The sequence below is a fragment of the Paramormyrops kingsleyae genome, chromosome 6, assembly GCF_048594095.1.
Source record: "Paramormyrops kingsleyae isolate MSU_618 chromosome 6, PKINGS_0.4, whole genome shotgun sequence".
NCBI lineage: Eukaryota > Metazoa > Chordata > Actinopteri > Osteoglossiformes > Mormyridae > Paramormyrops > Paramormyrops kingsleyae.
Window position 1 is genome coordinate 14,403,615 of NC_132802.1, and position 24,212 is coordinate 14,427,826.

The following is a 24,212-nucleotide window of genomic DNA, read 5'->3' on the forward strand; positions in this document are numbered from 1 at the left end:
CACGGCGCAGGCAGGGAGCAGACGTCTGAGGCGAGACCTCTCCCCCTCCTAAGACCCTCCACTGGGAGGCGTCACAGTAGTTGTGTGTGATTGAGTTAATCCAAACAACATGCTGATTTGTAGCCATGAAACGTACATTTTCAACCTGTTGTTTTTAACCTTTAGTCTTTACATTAGGAACCGGCAGGTACACACACTGACTGGAGGAAAAGGTAAATCAGAAAGGTTCCTGGTTTCTCATTTCTCTATCCACATTTAAATATTTTTTTTCCATGAAAATAAATGACATATCTCACTGTTTTTGCAAACCTGTGCCTTTTTGTTACTTCTGCAAAACCGCACTGAAATTATCCACTGAAATGCAACAATCTTTCAGCATTCTTCTGTTAAAATATTGGTCAATTTCACTCTCGATTTACTCATAAAAGCCTATATAAAACCCACTAAAATTAGGCACCAAAATAAAGTTTGAAAAGTTTTTCACAGGACTGGCAGTGAAACGCAGCCATCAAACCTGGGCCACGTTTCACTATTTAATCTGCTACGACAAATTTATAGGAGACGACTAAGAGAATCAGTGACAGAGAGAGAGGTGTGGAGAAGAAAAGAGAGATGAGGGAGAAAAAAAAGGAACTGCCCCCCTCCTGCCTGCCCTCCCTATAGTCCTAATAAAGTAGCAAGGTAGAAAATTACAAACTCCCACTTAAAATGGACAGGAAGCAATTTCTGAATTCCAGAATTACAGGCGGGATTCTTAGGAGGCTGAGACTCGACTTCATTAGAGAAAGGTTAAGCACCGCATGGGAGAGGAGCTGCTGGAGATCGGGGATGCCGCCGATGAAACAAGCCCCCCGTTTACCACAGCACAGATGTCCCACCCGCTAGGATTTCAGCCTGGGCCTGCCATTCAGGACCAGGGTCACATGACAGGATTAACGAATCAGCTGCTCTCTCAAAGAAGTAAAAAAAAAAAAAAGCAATAGTCTCATGACACTTTTAGACTGGTATGTTTCACTCTTTAATGTTCAGATTTATATGTTTGGGCATTTCTAAAGTTTTGTATAGATATTTTCAGTGGGATTAGTAAAAATTTTACTTAGGAATCTGTGCCCTATACAAAATGGGAAGCAAATTTTAAAATGTGAAGATCTATTAAAAACCAGATCAGATAGAAAAAAGAAACACTAAGCAAACCAAAGGTCAGATTTCCTTTGTCCCAGACACTAAGCAGCTAACCTAACCTTTCCCACAATTCCAGGGACTAGTTATACTCGTCATGTGATCACACAAATGACCCCCCCAAAACAATCACAAAACACAAGCAAGATGTGTGTCACATCATGGCACAAGACCTGTACCTTGAAAGTCTTCTGAGTTCGGTAGCTTGACCCCGCAGATGACAAAATCATTCTGACTGTTCTGTGAGAAATACAGAAATAAGAAAAATGAATCACGACGATGCTGAATTAATGCAGCTTGGGCAAAGCGCAGGTGATCCCCCCCTCCTGGCATAAATAACCAGCCGTGGCCCAAAGATGGACAGCCGGGCCGATTTAGGGAAGATAAAGACTTCGGTTCATCGGGCTGCATCATTGGTAGGTGCTTCAGTGACAAATGCTGCAGGAATGAAATGTGATGTTACGATGTGGCAAAGTGAGAGACACCCCATCTTCGGAGCAGAAAATTGGGGGGGGGGGGGGGGCAGCGGTGGGGTCTGTCACCACTAAAGCCGCGTATTTGCACAGGGCCCCCTGTTGGTCACAAAGAGTCACTGCACTAAATATTTAAAAATTTAAAAAAACTTTCATTATTTAAGAGATGCTGACAATGACAACAGACAATGAGACAATGAGATGATGACAAAGACATGACAACAAAAATTATATCTTGCATACAATAGTTACTTTTCAACTGCAGCAAAGTTGACTTTGTGTTTATGTATCTTGTTTCTCACGAAACACAGGAATTGTGTTTTCACGACTGTATGCATCCTAACCTACACGTAAGTATTTTCAAAGATTAAAGTTATCAGGGCGTTTGCATGCTGCTCACCATATCGATGGGATAAATGTAGGACAGTTCCGACAACAGTTGACGACACCGGAACGTGAGCTGGGCGTTGGTCTTCAAGAAGAGCTCTCTGGGAGGGCAGACAGGACAGAGAGAGAGTCGGGGGGGTCACAATCAGGGTGTCAGAGCAGACCTGGGGGCGGGTGGAGCCCCGAACGCAGCCCGTTTATGTTGGAACGAGTGAGAATGCTAATGGTCTGACCACAGGCACTATGTACCCCCTCCAGTAATTGTAAAAGCAACTCAATTATCATAACTACCAAATTACCAGCCACTTCCCCCTCCCCCACGCCCCGCCCCCCGAGGGATGGATGGATTTAAATAAATAAATAAATAAATAAATAAAAATCGCCACCTCTGGCCGCTTCCTTATTGCACGTGGCATTGAAAACCGTGAGGAACCTTGACCCATGCCGGGACGAGTGGAGCAGAAAGACCTGGAAAAATGTTTGCCTTCTCACATTCCCTGGCTCCGTTTAATCACACGCAGGGAGATGAGATAGCAAAGAAAATGACCTACACTTGAGTCAACACTTTTGAGTGCCTGCAAACGACTGCTCAGCCCGATTTGATGCCTCTCCTCATTCAACAACTTTCACATGTTCTATCAAATATTTTCCCCCTGGTCTCCGCCAGCTTCAGTTTCAGATAACTGCTTCAGAGACCTTGGTATTGGGGTTAGGGTTACAGTTACCAATGTCAGATTCTCCCTCGAAATCGGAACCCAAATCTCAGACTACATATTTCTTGCACTTCATTTAAACAGCATAACAGAGTTTAAAAAAAAAATGGCAGGCTTTTGTGTCAGAGTATATCCTGAGAAAAAACAAGTATTTAATACTGATTAAATCTTGATTTGACAGGAAGAGGAAGTTGGCAAGGTCACACCGCCACACGTGATCTTAAAGCTCTATCTGTCCTCTTTCAGGAACGAAAGGACTTAACCGAATGGTCTGTACATAATGTTCCCTACAGAGGACAAAAACAAAAGTGCATGATCTCAGGAGGATCTCTCATAAACCTAGCTGGTCGTACATTGTGCTTCAGGCATTTCAAGAAACCCCATGTAGATCCTCCTGCCGCATGTGTGTCAAAGGTACGCTCACCCCAAAAAAAAGGTCACGGAATTGTCACATGCCCGTAATGTCTCTGCCAGGCCTTTTATCGGTATACACACACCCGACGCCGGCCGCGCTGCTTAAATCCACAGGCCAACCAAAACACAACACAAGCCCACTCGGATGGCAATCTGCTTACTAGCACTGAGTAAATATACAAATATGAACGAGAGGCCAAGCAAATCAGCCACACACAGACGCAGCCGGATCACTCGAGCAGCGAAAACGTGCACGCCGTCCAAGTGCACGTGTGTAATTTATCTCTGATGCCTCAAGAATTTAACTGGGGTAGCAGCAAATGTTAAATTACAGCTTTAAAACGTTACCTTTTGGAGGTACATTCTTTCTGTTGCTCTTTTAATGAGTCCTTCTCCATCTCCAAACTCTGACGCTTGCTGGAGAACGCCTCCTCTTTGTTAAAAAAATAAATAAAAAAAGAGGGGAAAATAAATAAATAAAGATGACACAAAGAACAGAAAATTACCAGGCACGTTGTGTTAAATCTGCACACAGGGTATATTTTTATTTGACGGGGTCTTATTAAATCCGACGCAGACATCAAAAGGCGTTTTTCATCATGAAATGTTATTTCCTCTTGACATAACTTATAAGTAGTGATCATGAAAACCTCCAAGGGGGCGGGGGTGTGTTGGGGGAGGGGGAATTTTACCACGTTCTGGATGTGCACCCTATGACTGGTGATAACATAGCACACACTACAGCCTGATTATATAAACAGCACCATCCGCGAATGAAGGCAGACCCCATTCGTTACTCAGTTTACAACACGAGACTCGTTTTGCCAAGAAGACCAGCCGGCTTTGTCTGGGAGATCAGGACAAAGCATCCCGCTCCATGACGAAAAACATCCACGGCACTCAGCGAGCAGAACAAACGCAGACGCAACCCATCCCTCAAAACGATGGGCCAAGGAACATGCCAAGATTGCTAACTAATGTAGATGTTCCTCCCAAATGGCCAAAGGACGCTCAATGCATTTTGAATTAAAAGAAACAACGAACGTCATGATTTCATTTCCTTGGCTCTTGTTTATTTTATATTGAAGTCCAAATGCTTTTGTGTACAGAAAGAGCCACAGAGAGGTTTGGGGGGGGGGGGGGGGGGGAGTAGCTCTCCACGATTTTCCATACCCCTCGTGCATGCAGTCTACGGGAACTGAGAAGAGGTTCTATTATAATCATGATTTTTCTTTCATTTAGGAGGGGAACCCAGCATTAGAGTGACCTTTCACCTCACTCGTTGCACAGGGAATCCTGGGTAACCACTCCACGCTACAATTCAAGGCTCCAAAACACATACCTTGGACATCCAGCCTGGACGGTAAATATTGTTTGTTCGTATATGCATGCTAATGAACCTTCTCTAGAATTCTGTGGCTCGCGCCGGACAGTAAACGCTTGTAGTCGATGGTAAACAGGCCTTTGTCAGCTCACAATAGAACTATGGCAAAGAAACAGGGAGCGTGTTTTGCTAGTGGTTTAAGGAGTGTAATCTCATGACGGTGAAAGCGGTATGGTGTTTAAAGGAAAGAAAAACAGTGTAAACAGGAGGAAATGGGATGCCCTATCAGATAACACTGAATTCTGATTACAGAAAACGTGTCCGATCTTTCACACTCAGACGGACAGGTGGCCCCAGAGGCCCCGCCCCCCCGCCCCCTCACCTCGCATGCCCACTGTCAAAGGTGGGAATCTTCATCAGATTAGTTTTGTGAAGATACTGTCGGTACAGATGTGGGGGCGGGGGGGGGGGTTTGAAAGGCGATTCCCCGGTCGTACCTGCATGGTCCCTGTGTGCCGGGGGCTTTTATGCGATGCCACTCAGCCCGTCTCTGGCGCATCAAAGCAGAGGCCGAAAAACAACAACATGCAACGGGGGGGTGAGGGAGGGCTAGGGATGACCCACCAGGAATGTTCCGGAAACGTCACACCCACCCGAGATGTCTCGCCTTAGTGTTCCGAGATGCTTTCAGACAAAATAATTTCCACCTTCGTGTCCCCAACCCCCCAGCTGAAATATATATATAAATAAAAAAGAAAAAAAAACTCTCAAAGGACCGAGGATTGTGATTATGAAATAAATGTTTGCATTGTTAAAATAACATTTCAGGAATAGTACATTTCAATTTTATTACCAAAGTTACTTTTTCTACATTTCCAAGATCTCCTGTTTCTCCCTATACACTCCTGATTAAAAAAGCCAAGACCAGCATGAATGCGGAAGCCATTCTGACTCAGGAGGGGGGCCGGATTCCCCATCTGCCACTTTCCTCAGCTTCTTCATCCTCTCCAGAGCATCTCTGTTTTGTGTCCAATCATGTCAAAATGGCTGCCATATTAGTTGCGCATTATTAATTCGGAGTTTGCGAGAAAAAGCTAATTTCCTTTAAAACTCTGCAACTGGGGCCCGCGGTGAAGATGGAAGTCGCTCTGACGGGAAGTGCTGCGCTCTCCCCGGAACGCGTCCCTGCGCTGACGCACGCGTCAAAGGTGCCTGGCCCAAGATCTCACTCCACCCGCTTTTATAAATCCCCACTCTTTCTATTGTAACTTTAAGACTGACATTTATTGGTCGTCAGGCATTATAACACAGGTGCGAGCGAAAATAAGTAACGATATCGAGCTTGACGTCCGTAATTACACCGATTTGAATGACGATGTTGAAGTTTTGCAGAAGGTCGTTCCTAGACATATGGACAAAGGTCACAGTCTAACAGGATTCATTTCTGCATCTGCAGGTAGGGGGGGAAAGTTTAAAAGCAATCTGTTAAAGAAATAAAAAAGTTTAAATGCTGATGTCATTAGCAAAATTATAAAAAAAAAAAAAAAAAAAAAAAATGAACAGGCAGCCATTTTTCTGGAGGTTTCTGGAATTAGGCGTTTTAATGGGACTCGTTACCAGAAGCTCAGGATTAACCTACCAGCCATGAATCCACAGCCAGACTGATCTATACCTGCGCTTAACTGAGACCATGGGTTTTGGGTGACTCCATGGAGCCCCCGCCCCCCCTGGGGTTATCGCAGTTACTCAGACCATCCACGGTTAGGTCTGCATTTCTGCCACTTCTTTATGTCTAGGTCTGTGCTCCTCAGCATGACTCTTAGTAAAAGATGGATTGGGCAGCTGGAGGTTGAACTTTGAGCAATACTGAGACAAAAACCCTAAAAGGGTGCAAAGTGAGATCCAACATTTTCTCTTGACCCATGATACTGGACACACGACTGAAAGTCTGACGCAAAGCTCGTCGAAGGAAGATGAATGTGACCGAGCAGAGGAACAGGGATGAGTGTTCGGCGAACGCAAGGTCAGGTGAGATACATGCGACGGTGAGCTCCTCCTGAATAGGGGCCGAATGCTCTGCCCCCTCGAGGTCTGCAACTGAACTACAACCATTTTTACTGGCACGTGACGGTAGAATCTGCACAGGCATCCTGCAGGTTGACCAAGCTAACGAAGGCAGCCTGGCTGACAATCATCCCTGGGAGGCTGTGGGGTTCACATGGTAAAATTCCCAGCAACACCCAGCATCTGAGTAACAGGAGCTGCCATGGAGTCATGTGAAAGAAGAACTAATTGGAATTGACTCAACTGTAGTAAAAAAAAAAAAAGAGCATAAAAAATATATCATTAAAATAACTGGGATAACCCCCAAAACCAAGAAATGCTGAAATCCTGTCAGCAATGCGAAGTAAACAAGGGAGTGGATTAAATCACAGACAACACCTTCATCTCAAACTGAAACTGCTTATTTACAAAATCTTGGGCAGGAAGGTCATCACAATACACACAGAATCGCTGACGTTAAGTCGGTACCTGGACGCCCCTCAGGAGGAAACAAAAACAGGACATTAGAACCCTTATTCAGCTGAAGGCGGAGCCTGAATCAGATACGCCTGTGTCCACGATGGCTGCAGCCGTCATAGACAGCAGGGGGAGATTAACCAAGGCCTCAGAACTGAAAAACACTAATACGCAGCTTAATATAGCCGGTCAGGAGAGTGACCAGAGCTAACAAGATGGAGCATTCCGTCCCAGTACGTCCTTAACATCCATCCATTTTACCCATGCAGTGCTAAAGCCTCTAGCCCTGTTCCCCACGCATAACTTTCCGTTACCGTTCCCAGCCACGGGAGATTTCCAGGGCAGCCCGCTAATTTCTGCTGTCCGTCAGAAATTCAGGGCAAAAAATAGACATGAAAAGGACACACAGGGCACTGGGGTCTGGCAGAGAGAGCCAGGGTCCAGTCCGTCATCTACCACCGGCACCAATCAACACTCGCCGATTGTTTCGCTGCCCCAAAAAGTAGAGCGGCCAGCCTGTAAAAGTAACGCTTCGGAAAGTGTGGAAAACGAGGCGTGTTGCGATCCTGCTGGCATAAAATAGGAACTCGCCCCGCTGAACTTTTTATCCCCCCCCCGGACCTGAGGAGGACGTGGCACTAACCTGACTAATAAAGCAGACCCATCCATCTCCCCATGACAGGGGCTGGGTTCTTTAACTACATATAATTTGCTAAATTGCACCGTAAAATGCAATTCTGCCGGTACGGACGGAGGACTTCGGAGGCATAAAACTCTTATTTATGACTTCAGAATGGAGAAATGAAGGGACGTCAGTGTTGTTGGGGGGGGGGGCTAATACTCACAGCTTGCAGCTTAATGACGCAGACGTCATAAACGGCACGTGCGCATATCGCTAAAGCCACTGGGGGGGCAGAGAGGCACTGAGGACCAGGGTGGGGAGCGAGCGCAACGTGAGAGCGTCTGAACTGTGCTCCGGCGCCGGGTTCACACACAAGGTGGGCGGCGGCGACGATGTGAAACTCTATTCCAGCGAGCATCAGCCCACAGGGTGCAAAAAAAGGGACGATGAAGGGCACATCCGTGTTATGGGTTAGGGGACGGGGGGCAGAGGCCTACTGACATCCAAACACCTTGCTTCCATTATGCCATTAGCTACACAGAGCTGTACTCGGGGTAAGAAGTCTACGTAAATACGGGGGGTGGGGGGTGTTTTCCCATGAAGTTTTACAGCCGAACATCCAACTCTGCTTACTGTTAGTATAAACAAGTGACACGTACAACCGGGGGTACCTTTGATGTCATAACACGTTGATCAGTAAGACCGCAATAGCAGGGAAAAACGCAGCGTTTGATACTGCAGAAGCACAACAAATAAATCACAGTGTGGTCAGACTACTGAAGGAGCTGCTATGGGGTTTTGGAGTCGAAGAAAAACCAGGGTGCCATGGAGTAACTAGCTAACAAATACGTGCGAGAGCAGAGTGTCACTCAGTGAGCGGCTGTCGCTTTAACAGAAGCATGGCGTACCACTAAAAGCAGGCCACCAGCCTGTTTGTGATCGCTAGCTGTCGAGCTGGAGGGAGGGGCGTCGATAGGGATGTCCAGTTGCCCCAAGCGCTTTCCTCTCCCACATTCTTTTTGGAAAACATTACATCAAACGGGTTTCAGTGCCTATTTGTTGATTTTGGAACAACCTGGAGCCTGGGTCAAATGAAGAATCCTTTTGAACATCCTTATCTTTCACCCCCATGTTTCATCCTGGGCAAATGGCTCCTCAGCTGCCTCTCGCCTGCCAGGGGCCAGGTGAGCGTTCCGCGGACATGTCGCTCGTCTGAGGGGAGGTGTGATGTGGGAAGGCAAGAGCGCGACCTCTTCCGAACACAAACAGTCACTCGAGATCCAACATCACCCTCCGTTTGGAAGTTTTTATCCACTTCCGAACCCCCGTCGCGGACTGGACTCTTCACAACAGCAACATGCTTGCCAGGAAAAAGATGTCAAGTGGCACGGGAGCCTCTGTCTTGCGTTCCTGCCAACCTTCTTACTCGTCTAAAGCTGTAAATCGCACGGTGTGATGCAGAAACGTTAAACCTTGCTGTTGAAAGCAGGACTCGCATCTGACAGCCCACATCCCATGGGCAATGTCAAGAAAGAGTGAAGGACCTTTACTCATTGACCAGCTCAATCACCATATGCAACAAATGTCGATTTACCGTGATGGCGCAAGAGTTCAAGGCACAAGGGTAGCAATTTGAACCTCGGAAGAAGCATCTCTCTGGATGGTGAGTGTGGGGGGAGACGAGCAGGGTTACCTTTCCTCTGAAGCTGCGCCTTCTCCTTCTGCCGCACGTCCACCTCTCGACCCAGGGCCTTCCTCTGCCGCTCCAACTCACTACGCAGGATGCTGATCCGCAGCTGCATGCATTCCCGCTCCTTCTTCTAGAAAAGATATTCCCCGACCAACCCACGCATGACTCACAGCAGAGTTGCTTGTGCTACTTATTACCCATACTCATTACCCAAATACTCATTACCCATTGTGCTACTCATTACCAATAGTCATTACCCATTGTGCTACTTACTGCCCATACCCATATACTCATTACTTATAACCCTTAATCACAGGTGATCTCCAGTCTCAAGGCCCACTGTTCAGTAAATTGCCCATCAAGGGGTTCTAACTTCATAAGATTATAGGGTTGTCATTTATTAATGATCTACTTTAAATTACAATAATAGAACACCAACTGGGGACTAGGGACAAAGTGACTTGAGGTTACTGAGAACATCATCTTGAGCCAATGGACCATTAGGCAGCTACTCATGAGCCTGTGCAGGTCATTATTCCCCAGCAGACAGAAAAATCATGGCTCGTTAGAGGCAATCAACTTGACGATTTGTTTTTGTAGTAATTGGGAGGAGGGCTGATTTAAACTCACCACCATCACTCATGGGGAGTCCTGGGGTCTTTGAGACCCCGTGGGGAACACTAAAGTGACCCGTTCTGAAAACGCGTGAAGGGAAAAGAGGAAAAGCCGGCAAGCCAGAGTTCAAGACAGCTTGTTCTTCAGGTCCCGTGTTTACACGTCGCCCAGCAGGGCACAGACAGAATTTCCTCTACCCTGCTGGCCTATCTTACACAGTGTGGCTCATTGGTCCATACACTCTCAGAAAAAAGGGTACAAATTTGTACCTTTGCTTGTCACTGGGACTGCACCCTCAAAGATGCCAACTGTACCCTTAGCTGCATGTAACTGTACCTTTTAAGGTACAGAAATGCATTGAACATTTCTGTACCATTTATGGAACATTAATGCTGATTGAGGAACATCCCAAAGGCGCAGATTACATTTCTGTATTTTAAAAAGTACAATCACAAGGGTACAGCCCCAGTTACAAGCAAAGGTACAAATTTTTACCCTTTTTTCTGAGAGTGTAGCGGGATTTGGACAAAAAAAGTATAATGGAGAAGCTTGTGTCCCTCCTTCAGTCCGATCGGCAACCTCGAGTGACATTGGAGGAGTGTTGGTGGCGCATAAGAACAGATGGAGAATCTGAGCAGACTTGGGCAATAGGAAGAGGACCTTCTGATCAGGGTGGCATCAGTGAGTGCGCGATTTAACGGCATGCTCCCTTCCTGACCCCCGGCAATGCCCGACATTACAGCACAGATGTGCGTGCAGATGTTTGACAGCTGCAGTGCAGGCCCATCTAAGAATGGGTCAGAGGAGAAACGGTCATGTTACGCTCAAGGTTTGGGGGATGCAGGAGGGACCAAGACCTGGCTAGGGTTACGTAATGCAGCAACCCTTAGGAAACCCTATCGATCTCCAGCCAGGCTGTGAGGGACATGGACTTGGCCAGACAACCCACCTCCCGAAACACCAGGGAATGCAAGAGAAGAAAGGAAGAACGAGAGAGAGAGGGATGGCCAAACAGGCCCGTTAAAATAACCAGTCTTTCTGCTGTCAGTCGCTCACTAAACATGCGCGACCTTTCGGGTTTCCCACCACAGAGCAGCCGCACCAAAAACATTAACACCAGATGACAGGAGTGTTGAGGGAGTGCAGACATCAACCAACATCCGGCTCACCGCATCCAAAGTGGCTCCAATAGAAATATCCTCATGCAGGTCATCAGTCTCCGTCTCGCAGTTCCTCCTAAGTGTACCGTGAGCATATTCGAGGCCATCATATTTCTAGGGGTGTTTTTTTTTAAGCTGCTTGGCAGAATCGATACTCATTGGCCTAAGCATTTGTGGTATTCAGAAAAAGATCATGAAGATTTGCCTTTCTACACTGGCATAAGCTTTGATGTACATTGTAACCTTTTGCGTGGAGGTTTAATAAATATCAAAGTTGGCAATGGATCTCCAAGGTATTTGGTAGCCTCGGTCATATCCTCTCCAATCCCAGCCAGGATCTGAACCATAATATTTGTGAAACCTGTATTTTCACAGTTGCCTGTAGCCTTAGTCAGTGCCTCACTCACATGTGCACACACATACACACATACACACATACAGATCCCTCGATAGCAATCACAGCCTATATCGCAGTAAACACTGATAAGGGGTTATCAAGGTATTCTAAGTCCTTCATACAAAAATAGAGGGTGTCAGTTAGTGAGGAGAGGCAGATAGAGCCAACATCCCCTAAGTGTTAAGGCCCATATACTTGAGGAATGCTTGCTTTGCGTGTTAATCGCTGCTGGCGTTTGCACGAATGAGGGGTCAAGGGCCGTTCCAAGAGCGCCGAGCCTCACTGCGCAACATCACCTCCTGCTGGACGGGTCTGAGAATACTGCATGCTTTCACGTGACCCAGAAACCCTTCAAGAGAGGGATTTAAAACAAGACAGGCAGACTGCCGCTCTGTCGACACCCAGACACAGCAGTATCCGGCCCTCCCCCCACGAACAAAAATAAATAAGGGGAGAGGGGAGTCAGAGAGGGCAGCGTTATCCTATACACCCGCCAGCCAGGTGAATCTCAGCCAAGCAAGTCGATCAGATGTGCAGTAACACTTGCCCCACTCACCAAAAATATTATCGTCTTCCACGTTCACTGAACGAGGAGGCATACATGTCGCGCCACCCCCACCCTCCCCAAAGCTGAAGGCCAACCCAAGGGTTCGAGTTAGAGCTTCCAAAACCGAAACCTTCATCAAAACAAAAGCCCGTCCGCCGAAATGATGGAGCCGTGAATCGGACAGCTGCAGCCCATGGAGGAGCGGGGGCCTTTGAAGCAAGTGGCAGCGGGGGCAATCCATCCGCCCCCCCCCCATCCCAAACAGTCATTTCCTTGGGATCTGGTGTCCGCATAAAGTGTTGACATGGGTTCGACTGAAAACGTGCAAAAACGCAGCGGGACAAAAAACTACAGAGAGGAAAGGGTTCCTCAGAGACATGTCATAGCTGTTACCCCACGAAGATTGAAAGACTTTTGAACTTTATGTTGACTGTAAACACAGCATTAAAACCTAGGATTAGGTTTTCACAGCTGAAAATGCTTTTATGCCGTCTAGATTCCAGTAAGGAGAACTGAAAATGTGAGAACACAAAAATTTGTTCAAAACAAAAACAAAAGTGTCAGTTTTACTTATTTATTTCCATCTTGGGCCCTCAGACACCATTTAAACATGAAGTAAATAAATGATTAATAGAATATTTATAATGAGTTTGCTTTGTAGCTATCCAAGCTGAAGCATTTAGCAAAGTACATTTAATCCTACAATTTTAAATGGTCTCTGGCTTCAAAACCAAATTGCGAAAGTAGTTAGGGGAATAAGACTGGCTCTTCCAACAGAGGATTGCGAGAGGCAATGACTCACCCGCTCAGTGCAGGCCGCTGTCGTCCTCAGCTTCTCCTCAATCTCCTTGCCGATCCTCTGCACAGTCACCTGGGTCTGCTTGATGGCCCTCTGAGCAGTGTGGAGCCTGCAATGAGGAGCAATAAGCACCTCCATCACCCTATCCAGTTTGGAATCATGGATCCCAGGATTAGCAATCTAATTAATATGTCAATCTTATTACTAAAAGAGAGCATAACTCTAAGACTGAAATCAGCTCGAAGATCACTAGCTGAAATCGCATGGAAAATGCAAGTCAGACTTAAATTTGGTTGAAAGATCTAGTCTGTCTGGGCCAAATTTGGTGGACCTAATGAATCACCCTCCCCAAGCTAGCTAGTTTTCCGTAGGAAGGTTAGCAGCCCCCCTGAAACCTTCAAATCAGGTTGAAAAGTCAACCGTCAAAAACTTGTCAGGCCCCACAGCCAAGACCAAGGCTAATGTCCTACCCAACAGAAGGGGGGAGAGCGGGCATCGTCCACTGGTTCAACATGAGGACAAGGCAGAGTCTGGGTCCACCCGCTTCTCATTTACGCTAATTCAATCACACGGCCTTTTTCCCATTATTGACCAGCACTTCAAAGCAAAGGGGAAGCCCTTTGGGAAAACAAATACATGAACGGACACAAATAACAGAAGATGCTCGTGTATGATGCAGAGAGATTTATTACTGCGGCACACAAAGCAACCTAAATAAATAAAGAAGGAACGAAACAAACAGAAGAATAAGAAAGCCATACAACACCAGTGCTCTCAAAGCCGAGGCATTTCATCCATTAATTCACTCCGGAACTCGGGGGGGGGGGGGGGGTCATTCAGAGAACGGCTTTCAGACATAATGCGTCATAAAGGCGTCTTTCTTTTCATTTGGGAGCTTCTGTGGCATCATAACTGCACTCTCAGCCCCAAAGACATGACAATGATTCTGAAAACTGAACTGGAGCTTCTAGCCTAAAGCAAGAACTCTTGAGGGAAGATGATAGGCTGAAAAATCATGACGATAAATATCAAAGCCCGGGCTCTCGGTGAATGACGGAAACCCCTCAAAAGCTTTGAAAGTGCCAGTTAGGCTACTATAAACACTTACCAATCCATTACAAGTTTATAAATAAATAGAGCCTAAGATGTAGGCATTTCACACTCTGAATGTGTGTTTGATCACGCCAAAGCTGTACATTAGAAGAAGGTCTTTTGACATTTTTTAAAATCATTCGATAAACCGATCACTCAGTCCCAGGATCATATATCAGAGGGCCATGTGCTTCCTTGCTTTCTGAGAGTGCTGCTGACAACAAACACGGCAAGTAAGATTGGGGGAGGAGCAGCTTCTCAGTAAATGAGCAGCCATCTCACCACGGGTGCTGCTAAGAGCAACAGCAAGACATGAAAGACGTTTGTAGAAATATTATTCAAACAACTAGGGCTTATTCAGAGGAGCAGCTTTAGCGCTTGTTGAAAGTTTTATACGCCTCCTGAGCTCTCCAGGAGGCCACCGACAAGTGACTGGGACCAGCATACCTTCCCAGTCACGCATCAGGAGATGCTCACCACAATTTGATCTCCTTCTCCAGTAAATGAACCCTTTAGTGGCCATTAGTTACCAATGACCTCTTACTCCGTTCCATAATTAAATTACGTGGACGACCTCTAAATGAAACAGCTCCTACAAAAACTGAAGTAGCATCTGAATTCCAAACTGAATGGACTTGTCCTGGACCATAAACGCAGAAGTTCTCCTCCAATTGTGAAATGGATAAAACCATACTTCAGATTCAGAGGATACCTATCACCTTAGCAAGGAGCTTGGATGCTTTGCGAATAGCCTTTATATAGGGTGACCAGAAAATCCATGTCAGAGTGGACACTCTGAGCTAGGACAGGAATTGTAAATTACCATTTCAATTAAAAGGACCTGGATTTCACTTGAGCACTGAGTTCTTGCTGTGTGCTGATTGGCCAGTCTCCTATAATCATGCATGTGTCACTAATGTTAATGTGAAACAGCTGGATGAGTCTTTCAGTCAAGGAAACAAACCAGTCAAAGCGCAAGAAGAGCTGAACTATTTAGCCGAGCACAGGAGCCTTTCAATTTGAAATTAGTTTGTAAAACCCGAAGTAGCTCAAAGTGTCCTCCTTGACATGGATTATCTGGGCACCCTACTTTATACAATTTGTATCTATTCAATGAAGAACTGCTAAACATGTAGAATTTGCACACAGAGCAACCTGTCCACCAGATCACATTCTTAAACCACATATAGGTCCCCCAGGCAGTACAAGTTGGGCCTATGCTTAAAATCATGAACATATCTTTATACTTAAGCCTTTCAGACTTATTCAAGATGGCTGTAGCCAGACATCTGCTTGGGAAACCAGACTTAAATCTTCATGCACTTAGCAATTACTGCAATATCCCGAACATCCTCATTTCTAAACATTCTTAGGGAAAAAAAGAGTCATCTCCAAAATACAAACATACTTAGGCCCATAATGTACTTGAAAAATGTCATGGGCGGCTTCTGTCGTGCCCACAGCGCAGAAACTTTCTAACCAGAATCATAAACAATGTCTCGTTATCCTCTGACACAGAAAACGCAACCATACTCACAATACAATGCCCTAAATTTCAATGCACTTTTTGTATTACTGGCTACACTTATGACAGTCTGACTGGACTTGTATTTAAGTGGCTCAGAAATGTAAGAACTCCACTCAATCACAATTATCAGCAGTGAAATACGGAGTCCCACAGGGATCAAATTCAGATCCAGTAATATTGTTGTTCTATATGTTCCCACGTGGGAAGATTATACGGCACAGTATAAGGGCAGATGATTAAATTTTCATTCATAGGCTGTTCACACACAAATGCACCTTTCAATCACACATAATGACAGTGAGCTCATGGTCTCCTCGGCTTAGCTGTTTAAATAAAAGTGAAAATTCTCTCTCCAAAGACTGAGAATGCAAAAAACACCCAATACCTTGACGTAACAACACAAAATAAGAGCATCTGGATGTCTGCCTTTAATTTCCTCTCCAAGGCAGCAGAAAATACAGCCGTCATCTGAAACAGACAAAGCCTGTAGCACCAGTGCCAGACAGTCAATTAGGCAGCATAGGCGGCCGCCTATGGTGCCGTCTTCTGAGGAGGGCACAGACTTAGCAAACCAGTTTCCCTTTGTCTCAGACGGGGGGCGCCAGCAGTGACGTTTGCCTAGGGCGCCGCATGGGCTTTGACCACTCATGTCAACCTTATCGAAGGTTACTTCCTACTGCTCAGAAACACTGCAAAACCAAGACCAGCTATTCAACACAGGGGGGAAAAAAATCATTTGATTGCTCATAGAAATCTGAGTACTATAGAGTGTGACTGGCAGGGAGTAGTAACCACACAGCAAGAAAGGCATCCAGAGTAAATACAGAATAGGATGGCAGCACACCTGCTCTTAAACCACCTGCTCACTGAGGAAGATCAACCCCCACAAGGCAGCAGGACCAGACAACATCCCAGGGCGGGCCCTCAAAGCATGTGCTAACGAGCTGGCTGATGTTCTCACCGCAATCTTCAACCTTTCCCTCAGCCAGAGCACTGTTCCCACCTGCTTCAAGACCATAAACCATTGTCCCCCTCCCCAAGAAAAGCACAGCCACCAGCATGAATGACTGCAGACCAGTAGCACTCACTCCAATCATCGCAAAGTGTTTTGAGAGAGTGGTGCTGGCCCACATCCAGAGCAACATCCCAGACACTGGACCCCCTGCAGTTTGCCTACCAGCCCAATAGGTCCACATCAGATGCCACCGCTGCTGCCCTTCACTATTCCCTCTCCCACCTGGAAAACAAAGACTCCTACATCAGGATGCTTTTTGTTGATTACAGCTCCACCTTCAACATGGTCATCCCCCACAAACTCTCCCACAAACTGACCACACTCGGCCTACACCCCACCCTCTGTGACTGGCTGCTGGACTTTTTGCCTGGCAGACCTCAGTCTGTCAGGATCGGCAACAGGACTTCAGCCAGCATCACCACAAACACTGGCATCCCACAGGGTTGTGTCCTCAGCCCCATCCTCTACACCCTGTTCACCCACGACTGTGTCGCCTCCCACAAAGACAACATCTTCCTGAAGTTCGCGGATGACACCGCAGTGATCGGTCACATCACTGGAGGGGACGAAGTGGAAGGGGTGAAGAGCTTTAAATACCTGGGCGTCCACATCAGTGAGGACCTCACCTGGTCACTGAACACCACACAGCTTGTCAAGAAGGCTCAACAGCGGCTGTAATTCCTGAGGAGGCTGAGGAAGTTTGGTATGTCAACCAAGATCCTCAGCAACTTCTACAGCTGCATCGTGGAGAGCACACTGACCAGCTGCATCAGCGCGTGGTGCACTTTTTTTTAAGGCACTTTTCTACTGTACATATGACAAACGCTTTAAATCTTGAATCTTGCTCGCCTCGGGATGGACTTCGGAATTCTTCTCACTTATAAGGCACTGAATAGGTCAGGCCCTGCTTATCTAAATGACCTGATTAATGTGTGCCTTCCAGAAGGTACTGACATATCCCAGGATGTGGAACTTCTTGTAATTCTTCAAATAAATAAACTCCCGGTGGGAAAGCCTTCGGCTGTTTATGGAACGGCCCGCCAGCCAGTGTTAGGGATGCCTCTGTCGTTCGCACAATTTAAATCACGACGGAAAGCTTAATATTTCAGTCTTGCTTATGCTTAGGTTATTTTTAACATGGTCGACCATAAATAACTCTGTGGTGTCTCCGTACATGTATCCCAAATCTCCAAATCGGCGCCGACTTCATTCAAGACTTCCCTCTCCTCCTTGCCTGGGTTCTCTGGCACCCAGACTCCACAATCGAGGGAACTTAAGCTCCAGAGTCACCTCGACTCAGGGACTCGACAACACCAGTCTAACCTCCACATGGTTCAGCAGAAGATGGCCAATACTCTCCTAAATACTGTTCCAGCTCCACAAATACACCTTATTGGCACTTTGGAGTGGGATAGGGAACCAGTTTACTATCAACTCCAAGCTTCACCGTCTACAAATACACCAGAAGTTTTATTCTCCTCCATTATCTTCTGCCTTTATTTTTAATCAGTCAGACATTTAACACTGGATAGCTTCTGTTATCTAGGAACATCTATGATGTTTTTAAATCTATAAGTGCTTTATGCCAATTATGTAGAGTACAATCAAACTTTAAGTAGCTACACGCATTTTTACACCTAAAGATTCAAGATCTGTTTATCGTCAGTACAATAATATACACAGTATACAGTGTATTGAAATGTCGTTCCACACAGGTCCCCCATAGTGCGTTATAAAGATAAAAAACATATACATATATATACACATACATATATATATATACACATACATATGTTTTGATAACTAAATAACTAAATTTTTATGAACAGAATACAAAACTATAAGACTATTAGAATATAAGACTATATTATATTGATTTAACAGACACTACCCAAAGCAACATACAGTATAACGGAGAAAGCAGGGTGAGACAGGGATTTGAGCCAGCAACCTTCTGATAACCACAGCATCATTACCCCACTAAGCTACACAGCGCCCCCCAGGGAAAATGGCCATTAGATGCCTCTCAGGTTCGGGAGCATCATAAGAATTTTTGGCTGACTTCAGTTGAGGGTAGCTTGCTTTTCTCGTTAACCAATTCCCCTTCGCTGCGTTTTCGCAGTCGGGAAGAACTTTGAGCCAAGCGTAATCACGCCGCCTTTGATGGCGAGCCTCAGCTTGTCCCCACCTCGCTCTCCCCATGCCGTCCACAGCTGCAAAACCGCATGGATTATCACATTCTCACTGGCTCCCAAAAGGGCCACGTTTAAACGGTACAAAATACAGGTGGCCCATATTTTAGAAAACCGTATCTCTCTGCATTCTGCATCAAGATAATGCAACCAAGATCCCTGCTAAATCCATCCAAGCCGCCTTTCCACCAAATTCTGCCCCATGAACTGCCAAAGCACATCCTTCTGTAACAAATGGGTCCAGAATGTGGCGTTCTGAGCCCCTTTTTGGCCGAATCAGTGAGCATGACAAACCACAGTGAGCATATTACCCCTCGGGTCTGCAAATCATTTTATGGTGGTGATGGAGCTCGTCGAGCTGCTCTGCTTTGTCTCTTATCCTCTCTCTGGCCTTTCATCTCCAACGCAAGCCAGGTACAAACGAGGGGAGTGGGGGGGGGGGCTCCCACTCCTGTTTCTGCAGAACATCCAGGATGGGTGCTCCTAATGACCATCTCAAAAAACAGTTCTCCCTGTGTTTTCCATGTTGGTCCCTCCCCAAAGCCCTCCAAAGATGTGCTTTTTCTTCTATGGCAGCTGTGGGCTGTAGGGGGGGGGGGGGGGTGATTTTGCCATCTTTTACGTCGGACTGTGCTGGCCTTACCATCCAAGGAGCCGTTGTGGGGGGGCCCATTCGGATCTGAATACAGAACCCACCCACCGACCCACCCTTCCAACTTGAGCTCAATCCCTAAAAGGGGTTAAGCAGGGAAACATGCGTCTCTGCCTATTTGCCCCCCCTCCAGCCCAACTCTCCCATTTGCTCAAACGAGGTAATTGGACAGATCCGTGGAAGCAATCACCCCGCGTCAGAGCCTCATGACGGGGCCCCAGGAGTCCACTGTCCCCAGGGCCACCTAGACGCCGACCACTGTGGTCCGGATTAGTGCCCCGGACCTGCTGGCTGCGCTGCGGAAAAAAACGCACCATTATGGGCGGGCATGACGGAGCCATGATGAAAGCACCCGTCGTTTGTCTTGTACATTTCCTGCAGGTGCTGGTAACACACCCCCACGCCACCCCCCCGGATGTATTTAACAAGGCCTCCGAGCCTCGGCTCCATGGGACACATCCTCTGTGAAACAGCGTAAAGTGCCCCCCATCGGTGTTTAATAGTGTGCCCCCCCACCTCCCCACCAAAGCAGTATGTGAACTAAACCCATATAAATCATCCGAGTGCAAGCAGAGCTCTGCTAATAATATCCAACACAGCGGGTTGAGAAGCATCTCTGCCAGAACCATCCATTTTTACTTTTTTTTTTTTTTTGGTTCTAAGCCGACTGGAACATAGCAGCCAATAGCGACGGCCCTTTGAAAAGGCCGAACGGATTGATTCAGCGGGTTTATCGGTCGCAACGATTGCAATGGTGGGATCAGATAACAGGGCCTCCCTCTGATGAGTGGCGGTTATCTCCTCTGGCCCCTACGTACGTCTGCAACCTTATCAAACAGCCAGTCTGAGGCGGGGGGGCGGGGTTTGGGGCAATCTCACTCCCTGGATCACAGAGACTTATCACACTGGGGCAATACCCTCGCTGAGGGGCATCCTCCCAGGAAGAGGTAGAAGGCCGGCAACCTTTCCGAAAATGTGCCTCTGGGACTCTCTCTGGAGGCACAAAGAATGACTGTCAAAAGGACGAGGGGGCCAAGAATGTCTCTGACTGATGGATGAAGGGGGGAGGAGAGAGCAGAAAAACCCGAACATCAGAATAAACAGAAATAGCAGCATTCCGGAAGATTAATGCCTTCCAGAGGCCTGAAAGACCACATGATAAGCGGCGAGGCTGAAAAATCGCCCCCATCTCCTCAAAGCTCAGCCGGCTTTATACATCGTATTGATGATCTCCAAATAAATATTCGGGGCTGTTTTCGTTCAGAGAAAGTCGGCCCGGTGCCTGATGCAATCAATCCAGACCACGGCATGGACAGATGTGCTAACCGGCACGCTCGGGTGAGCGGAAGGCACGCTTTTGGTGCGAGGTCTTGGCTCTAGCTATACCACGCGGGAAAACGCCAACTGACCCCCGCTCCACCCCCCCAGCGGCATATACTGTATTCCCCAAAAAGCATTAATGTGCTACATTGAGATGAAAAATTCAAAGAATCTTAAACGAACTAGGAAATTCTGGATTCTCTATTTCAGTCCGAAAAATGAAAGCAAGGAAGTGAAAGACAAATGGCATGTCAAATCCAAAAACAAAATCAAAACTAAAGCATTTTCGTTGCAGTAAATGACAAATTGTAGTATGAGGTGGTCTCTTTGTTTATTTTTTATAACTTTGGTCATATTAACGGGGGAAAAGACATTTACAGCTCAAATGTTACAGCTCGCATTCATCCTATGAAGACTCCAAGTGTTTAAATGAAGCAGGCGAGAATTTCAGCCGATCTGGCCGGCAGACTGTGTGGGGCAGCTGAAAAGTGATCATGCTCTCGCTTTAATATGGAGAACAGCTGTTCAGCTCTTTAATTAGTTTTTAACATAAGGACCGTCTTATAAAATAATAACCAAAACTCAAGGGAAAAAAACTTCCCACCCCCACAGGGACCACATTTCTGTTTTCCCTCACACTTTAAGCAGCGGACAAACACAAGTGTGTTAACGAGATGGAACGGGGAGCATTTAGACTTCAGAGAATTGGCTGACTCATAAAAGGGCCAGTTATTACAACCTATCCAGGGGGAAAGTGTACAAAACAGACCTCACAGAGTGCAGAATCTCCATTAAGCGCATAACAAAGGGAACACCGGCTGCGACGAGCTGCTGAAGTGCCTCCCACAGGTCGGGAACATTTTCTCCCGGCTAAAGCACCAGAACCGACATAAAAAAAAGCATTAAATGACTGTTTCAGACTGACTGAAGAGTCTAATTTTCATTTGCAACTTTTGGGTGATCTTAAGTGTCTGAAGCACTTACAACACGCCTTGTAAAACAGTGAGTGACACAAAGAGAGAGAAGCGCAAAGATATTCATGGTTAATTCAATAGGCAGAATAGCTGCTACATGACCCAGTCAAAACACACACTAAAAATCTCTATTTAGTCACCCTGACTCTAAAACAGAAAACTACTGATACGGAGGAAAACAAACATCGGCCATTAGCTAAACATCCCAGTTCCTCTCAAGAGAATGTCAACACCCCCTGTGGCTGAAATTACGACACTGATAAGACCGGTGCCCAACCAATTAAAATACAATGACCGAGTTCTTGGCTACTGCAGCCAACCTTCTCTACCTGCTGCTACTCCTGCAGACAAACTGGTTGACCAAGCAGGAATTATATGGAAGAATATCTAGAAAATAAAATATAACTCAGGAAGACACTGGGAAAGAGGCCAAACATGACTCCCCATCTGCAGAGAAACAGTCAGAATGTTCCATGATAAATATTTTATGACTGAAAGTATTTGCCCTGAAAAAAATCATAAACTGACAAAAAAAAATCAAAACATCTTAGGAGATATTTTCTGGCGGGGGGCACAATGCGTACTGTCGCCTCACATCACAGGGATTTGGGTTCGAGTCTCCACCAGGGTATCACGTGTGTTGAGTATGCATGTTCCCCCGATGTCATCGTGGGGCTTCCCCCAGGAACTGGGGCTTCCCCCAACAGTTCAAAAACATGCTGAGGTGAACTGGAGTTACCAAATTGTCCATAGGTGTGCATGTGTGAGTGACTGGTGTATGAGTATGTCCTGCGATGGGTTGCCCCCCCCCCATCCTGGGTTGTTCCCTGCCTTACATCCATAGCCTCCGGGATAGGCTCCAGACCCCCCCCCCCCCCACGACCCTCAATAGGACACGCAGTTAGAGAAAATGAAGGGATGGATGGACACAATGGAAAATACCCATAATCCTGACCTGGATAAGCAGGTAAAAGATGATGGGCAGATAGACAACAGAAAGGATGAGGAGAGAATCAACTGCCCCATTAGGGCATCTAGGAGATGGACTATGGGATGAACAGCTGAGGGGATGGTTTAAATATGCAGAAGGGACGGGGGAAAACCTAGAGACGGCAAAGAGCGGAGAAGAACGAGTGTGGAGAGGCCACCTCCTCAGAGGCGTCAAAACTCTCCTTCAGAGGTGCATGGGAAGTAAACACTGGCAATAAACTCCTCTAAGCCCTGCCTAGGTCACCATGACAATTGTTTCAATGTAGGTTGTCGGGTCACACTAGAGTCCAGAACAAGGTTCGGCACAGTGCCTAGGAACGCAGCCGGGCTTTGTGAGGCGGAGGAAGTGCTTATCACATCCACTGCGGTTGAGGTTGGGCCTCCTCCACGGTGACCCCTCCCCCCCAAGCCCCGCATCCTCACGTGGAGGGGCGACAGGTTTTGTTTTCTCTCATGCTGCTGAAACAACAGTCTCACAGAAGATAGGGGGGAAAAAAATAAAAGGTAGAAAAAAAAATAATAAAACAGAAGACCTATCCTTAAAATCGAGGGGGTTACCTATATCAGCACAAAAAACCGCAGCGTTTCAGACAGTGGGGAGAGTACAACTATTTATAATGCAGATGAAGGAACCACCAGGTCCGACTCCATAGCTAATGCCCAGACCTCATTAATCAAAAAATTTACAACACGCGTCTCCCCATACCCTGATCCTTCAGCTATAAAGCATACTTTTATTTTCATAAGCGACGAAAAGTTACTGCCTTTGCAACCGCCTGGTTTCCAGGTGCCATGGAGGAATGATTGAAAGAGACTAATTAAAAGTCTTTAACGTAATATGGTGCCGTGGTCAGGCCACCGTGTCCTAATTACAGCAATGCCATAAATTCTGGGGGCTCTGCATTCAACGTGCAGAACTGCGGGCCTCCCTAGTGCACTTTGGCAGTTTGTGAGGAAAAGCCCTGAACATGTCTCTCTCTCGTAATACAAATTGCACACATTTTTTTCCCCCAGGGGGGCTGAAAATTTTAAGGGTCTTTTTGATTATCTTTGACACCGCTCGTCATCGTGGCTGACTTAAAGGTCTGGCAGCAGTCCAGAAAAATCCATAAATGAGAACCCGAAATCACGGAAAATACCACTGCCGAGTGAAAATAAGGAAATAAGTAGCTCCTTGGGTATGGATCTGGTAGGGTCTTCAGAGGCGTCGAAGGCCCAATTGGGCCGGTTGCTGTTGCACTTATGAGTTACCAGTGAATCGTGAACCAGGACGATTAATTAGCTTTGCGAAAGCAGATTCCCAGCTGCGTCTAACGGACGGACTCTTTCTCTTGCAAATCCATTAACGAGCCTCCCATCTTTATCGGAGCGGCACCCAGAGCATGTGACCCGTCACTGATCCCTCCCGAAGTCTGGTCCCGTACTCCCCAAAGGGCCTCGGCCATTTTCCTTCACGAAGGTCCCACGGTCGGGCTCATCTGTCGGCCGTTTCCTCAGAAAGAGCCACTCTGTGTTCCCACAAAGCGCTGATCTACTGCCAATTCCAATGACCGACGACGACCATTACCAGCGGTTTCAAAAGCCAGCCCCCGCTCACCTCAAAAGCCCA

At 46.6% G+C, this 24,212-nt stretch overlaps 1 protein-coding gene across 7 annotated transcripts in view; it reads right to left on the minus strand.

Annotated features, from left to right (window-relative positions):
- Nucleotides 1-24,212, minus strand: part of uvrag (UV radiation resistance associated gene) — a 74,104-nt gene that overhangs the window by 39,251 nt on the left and 10,641 nt on the right. For all 7 annotated transcript variants that reach the window (XR_011992179.1, XR_011992178.1, XR_011992177.1 and 4 more), the window contains exons 7-11: nt 12,844-12,949; nt 9,326-9,452; nt 3,515-3,599; nt 2,053-2,140; nt 1,359-1,419 (exon numbers count right to left, since the gene is read on the minus strand). Coding sequence is in view for 4 of the 7 variants with exons in the window: in XM_023840196.2 (XP_023695964.1) it covers nt 1,359-1,419; nt 2,053-2,140; nt 3,515-3,599; nt 9,326-9,452; nt 12,844-12,949 (467 nt within the window). In the remaining 3 variants the exon portion in view is untranslated. The remainder of the gene's footprint in view (nt 1-1,358; nt 1,420-2,052; nt 2,141-3,514; nt 3,600-9,325; nt 9,453-12,843; nt 12,950-24,212) is intronic.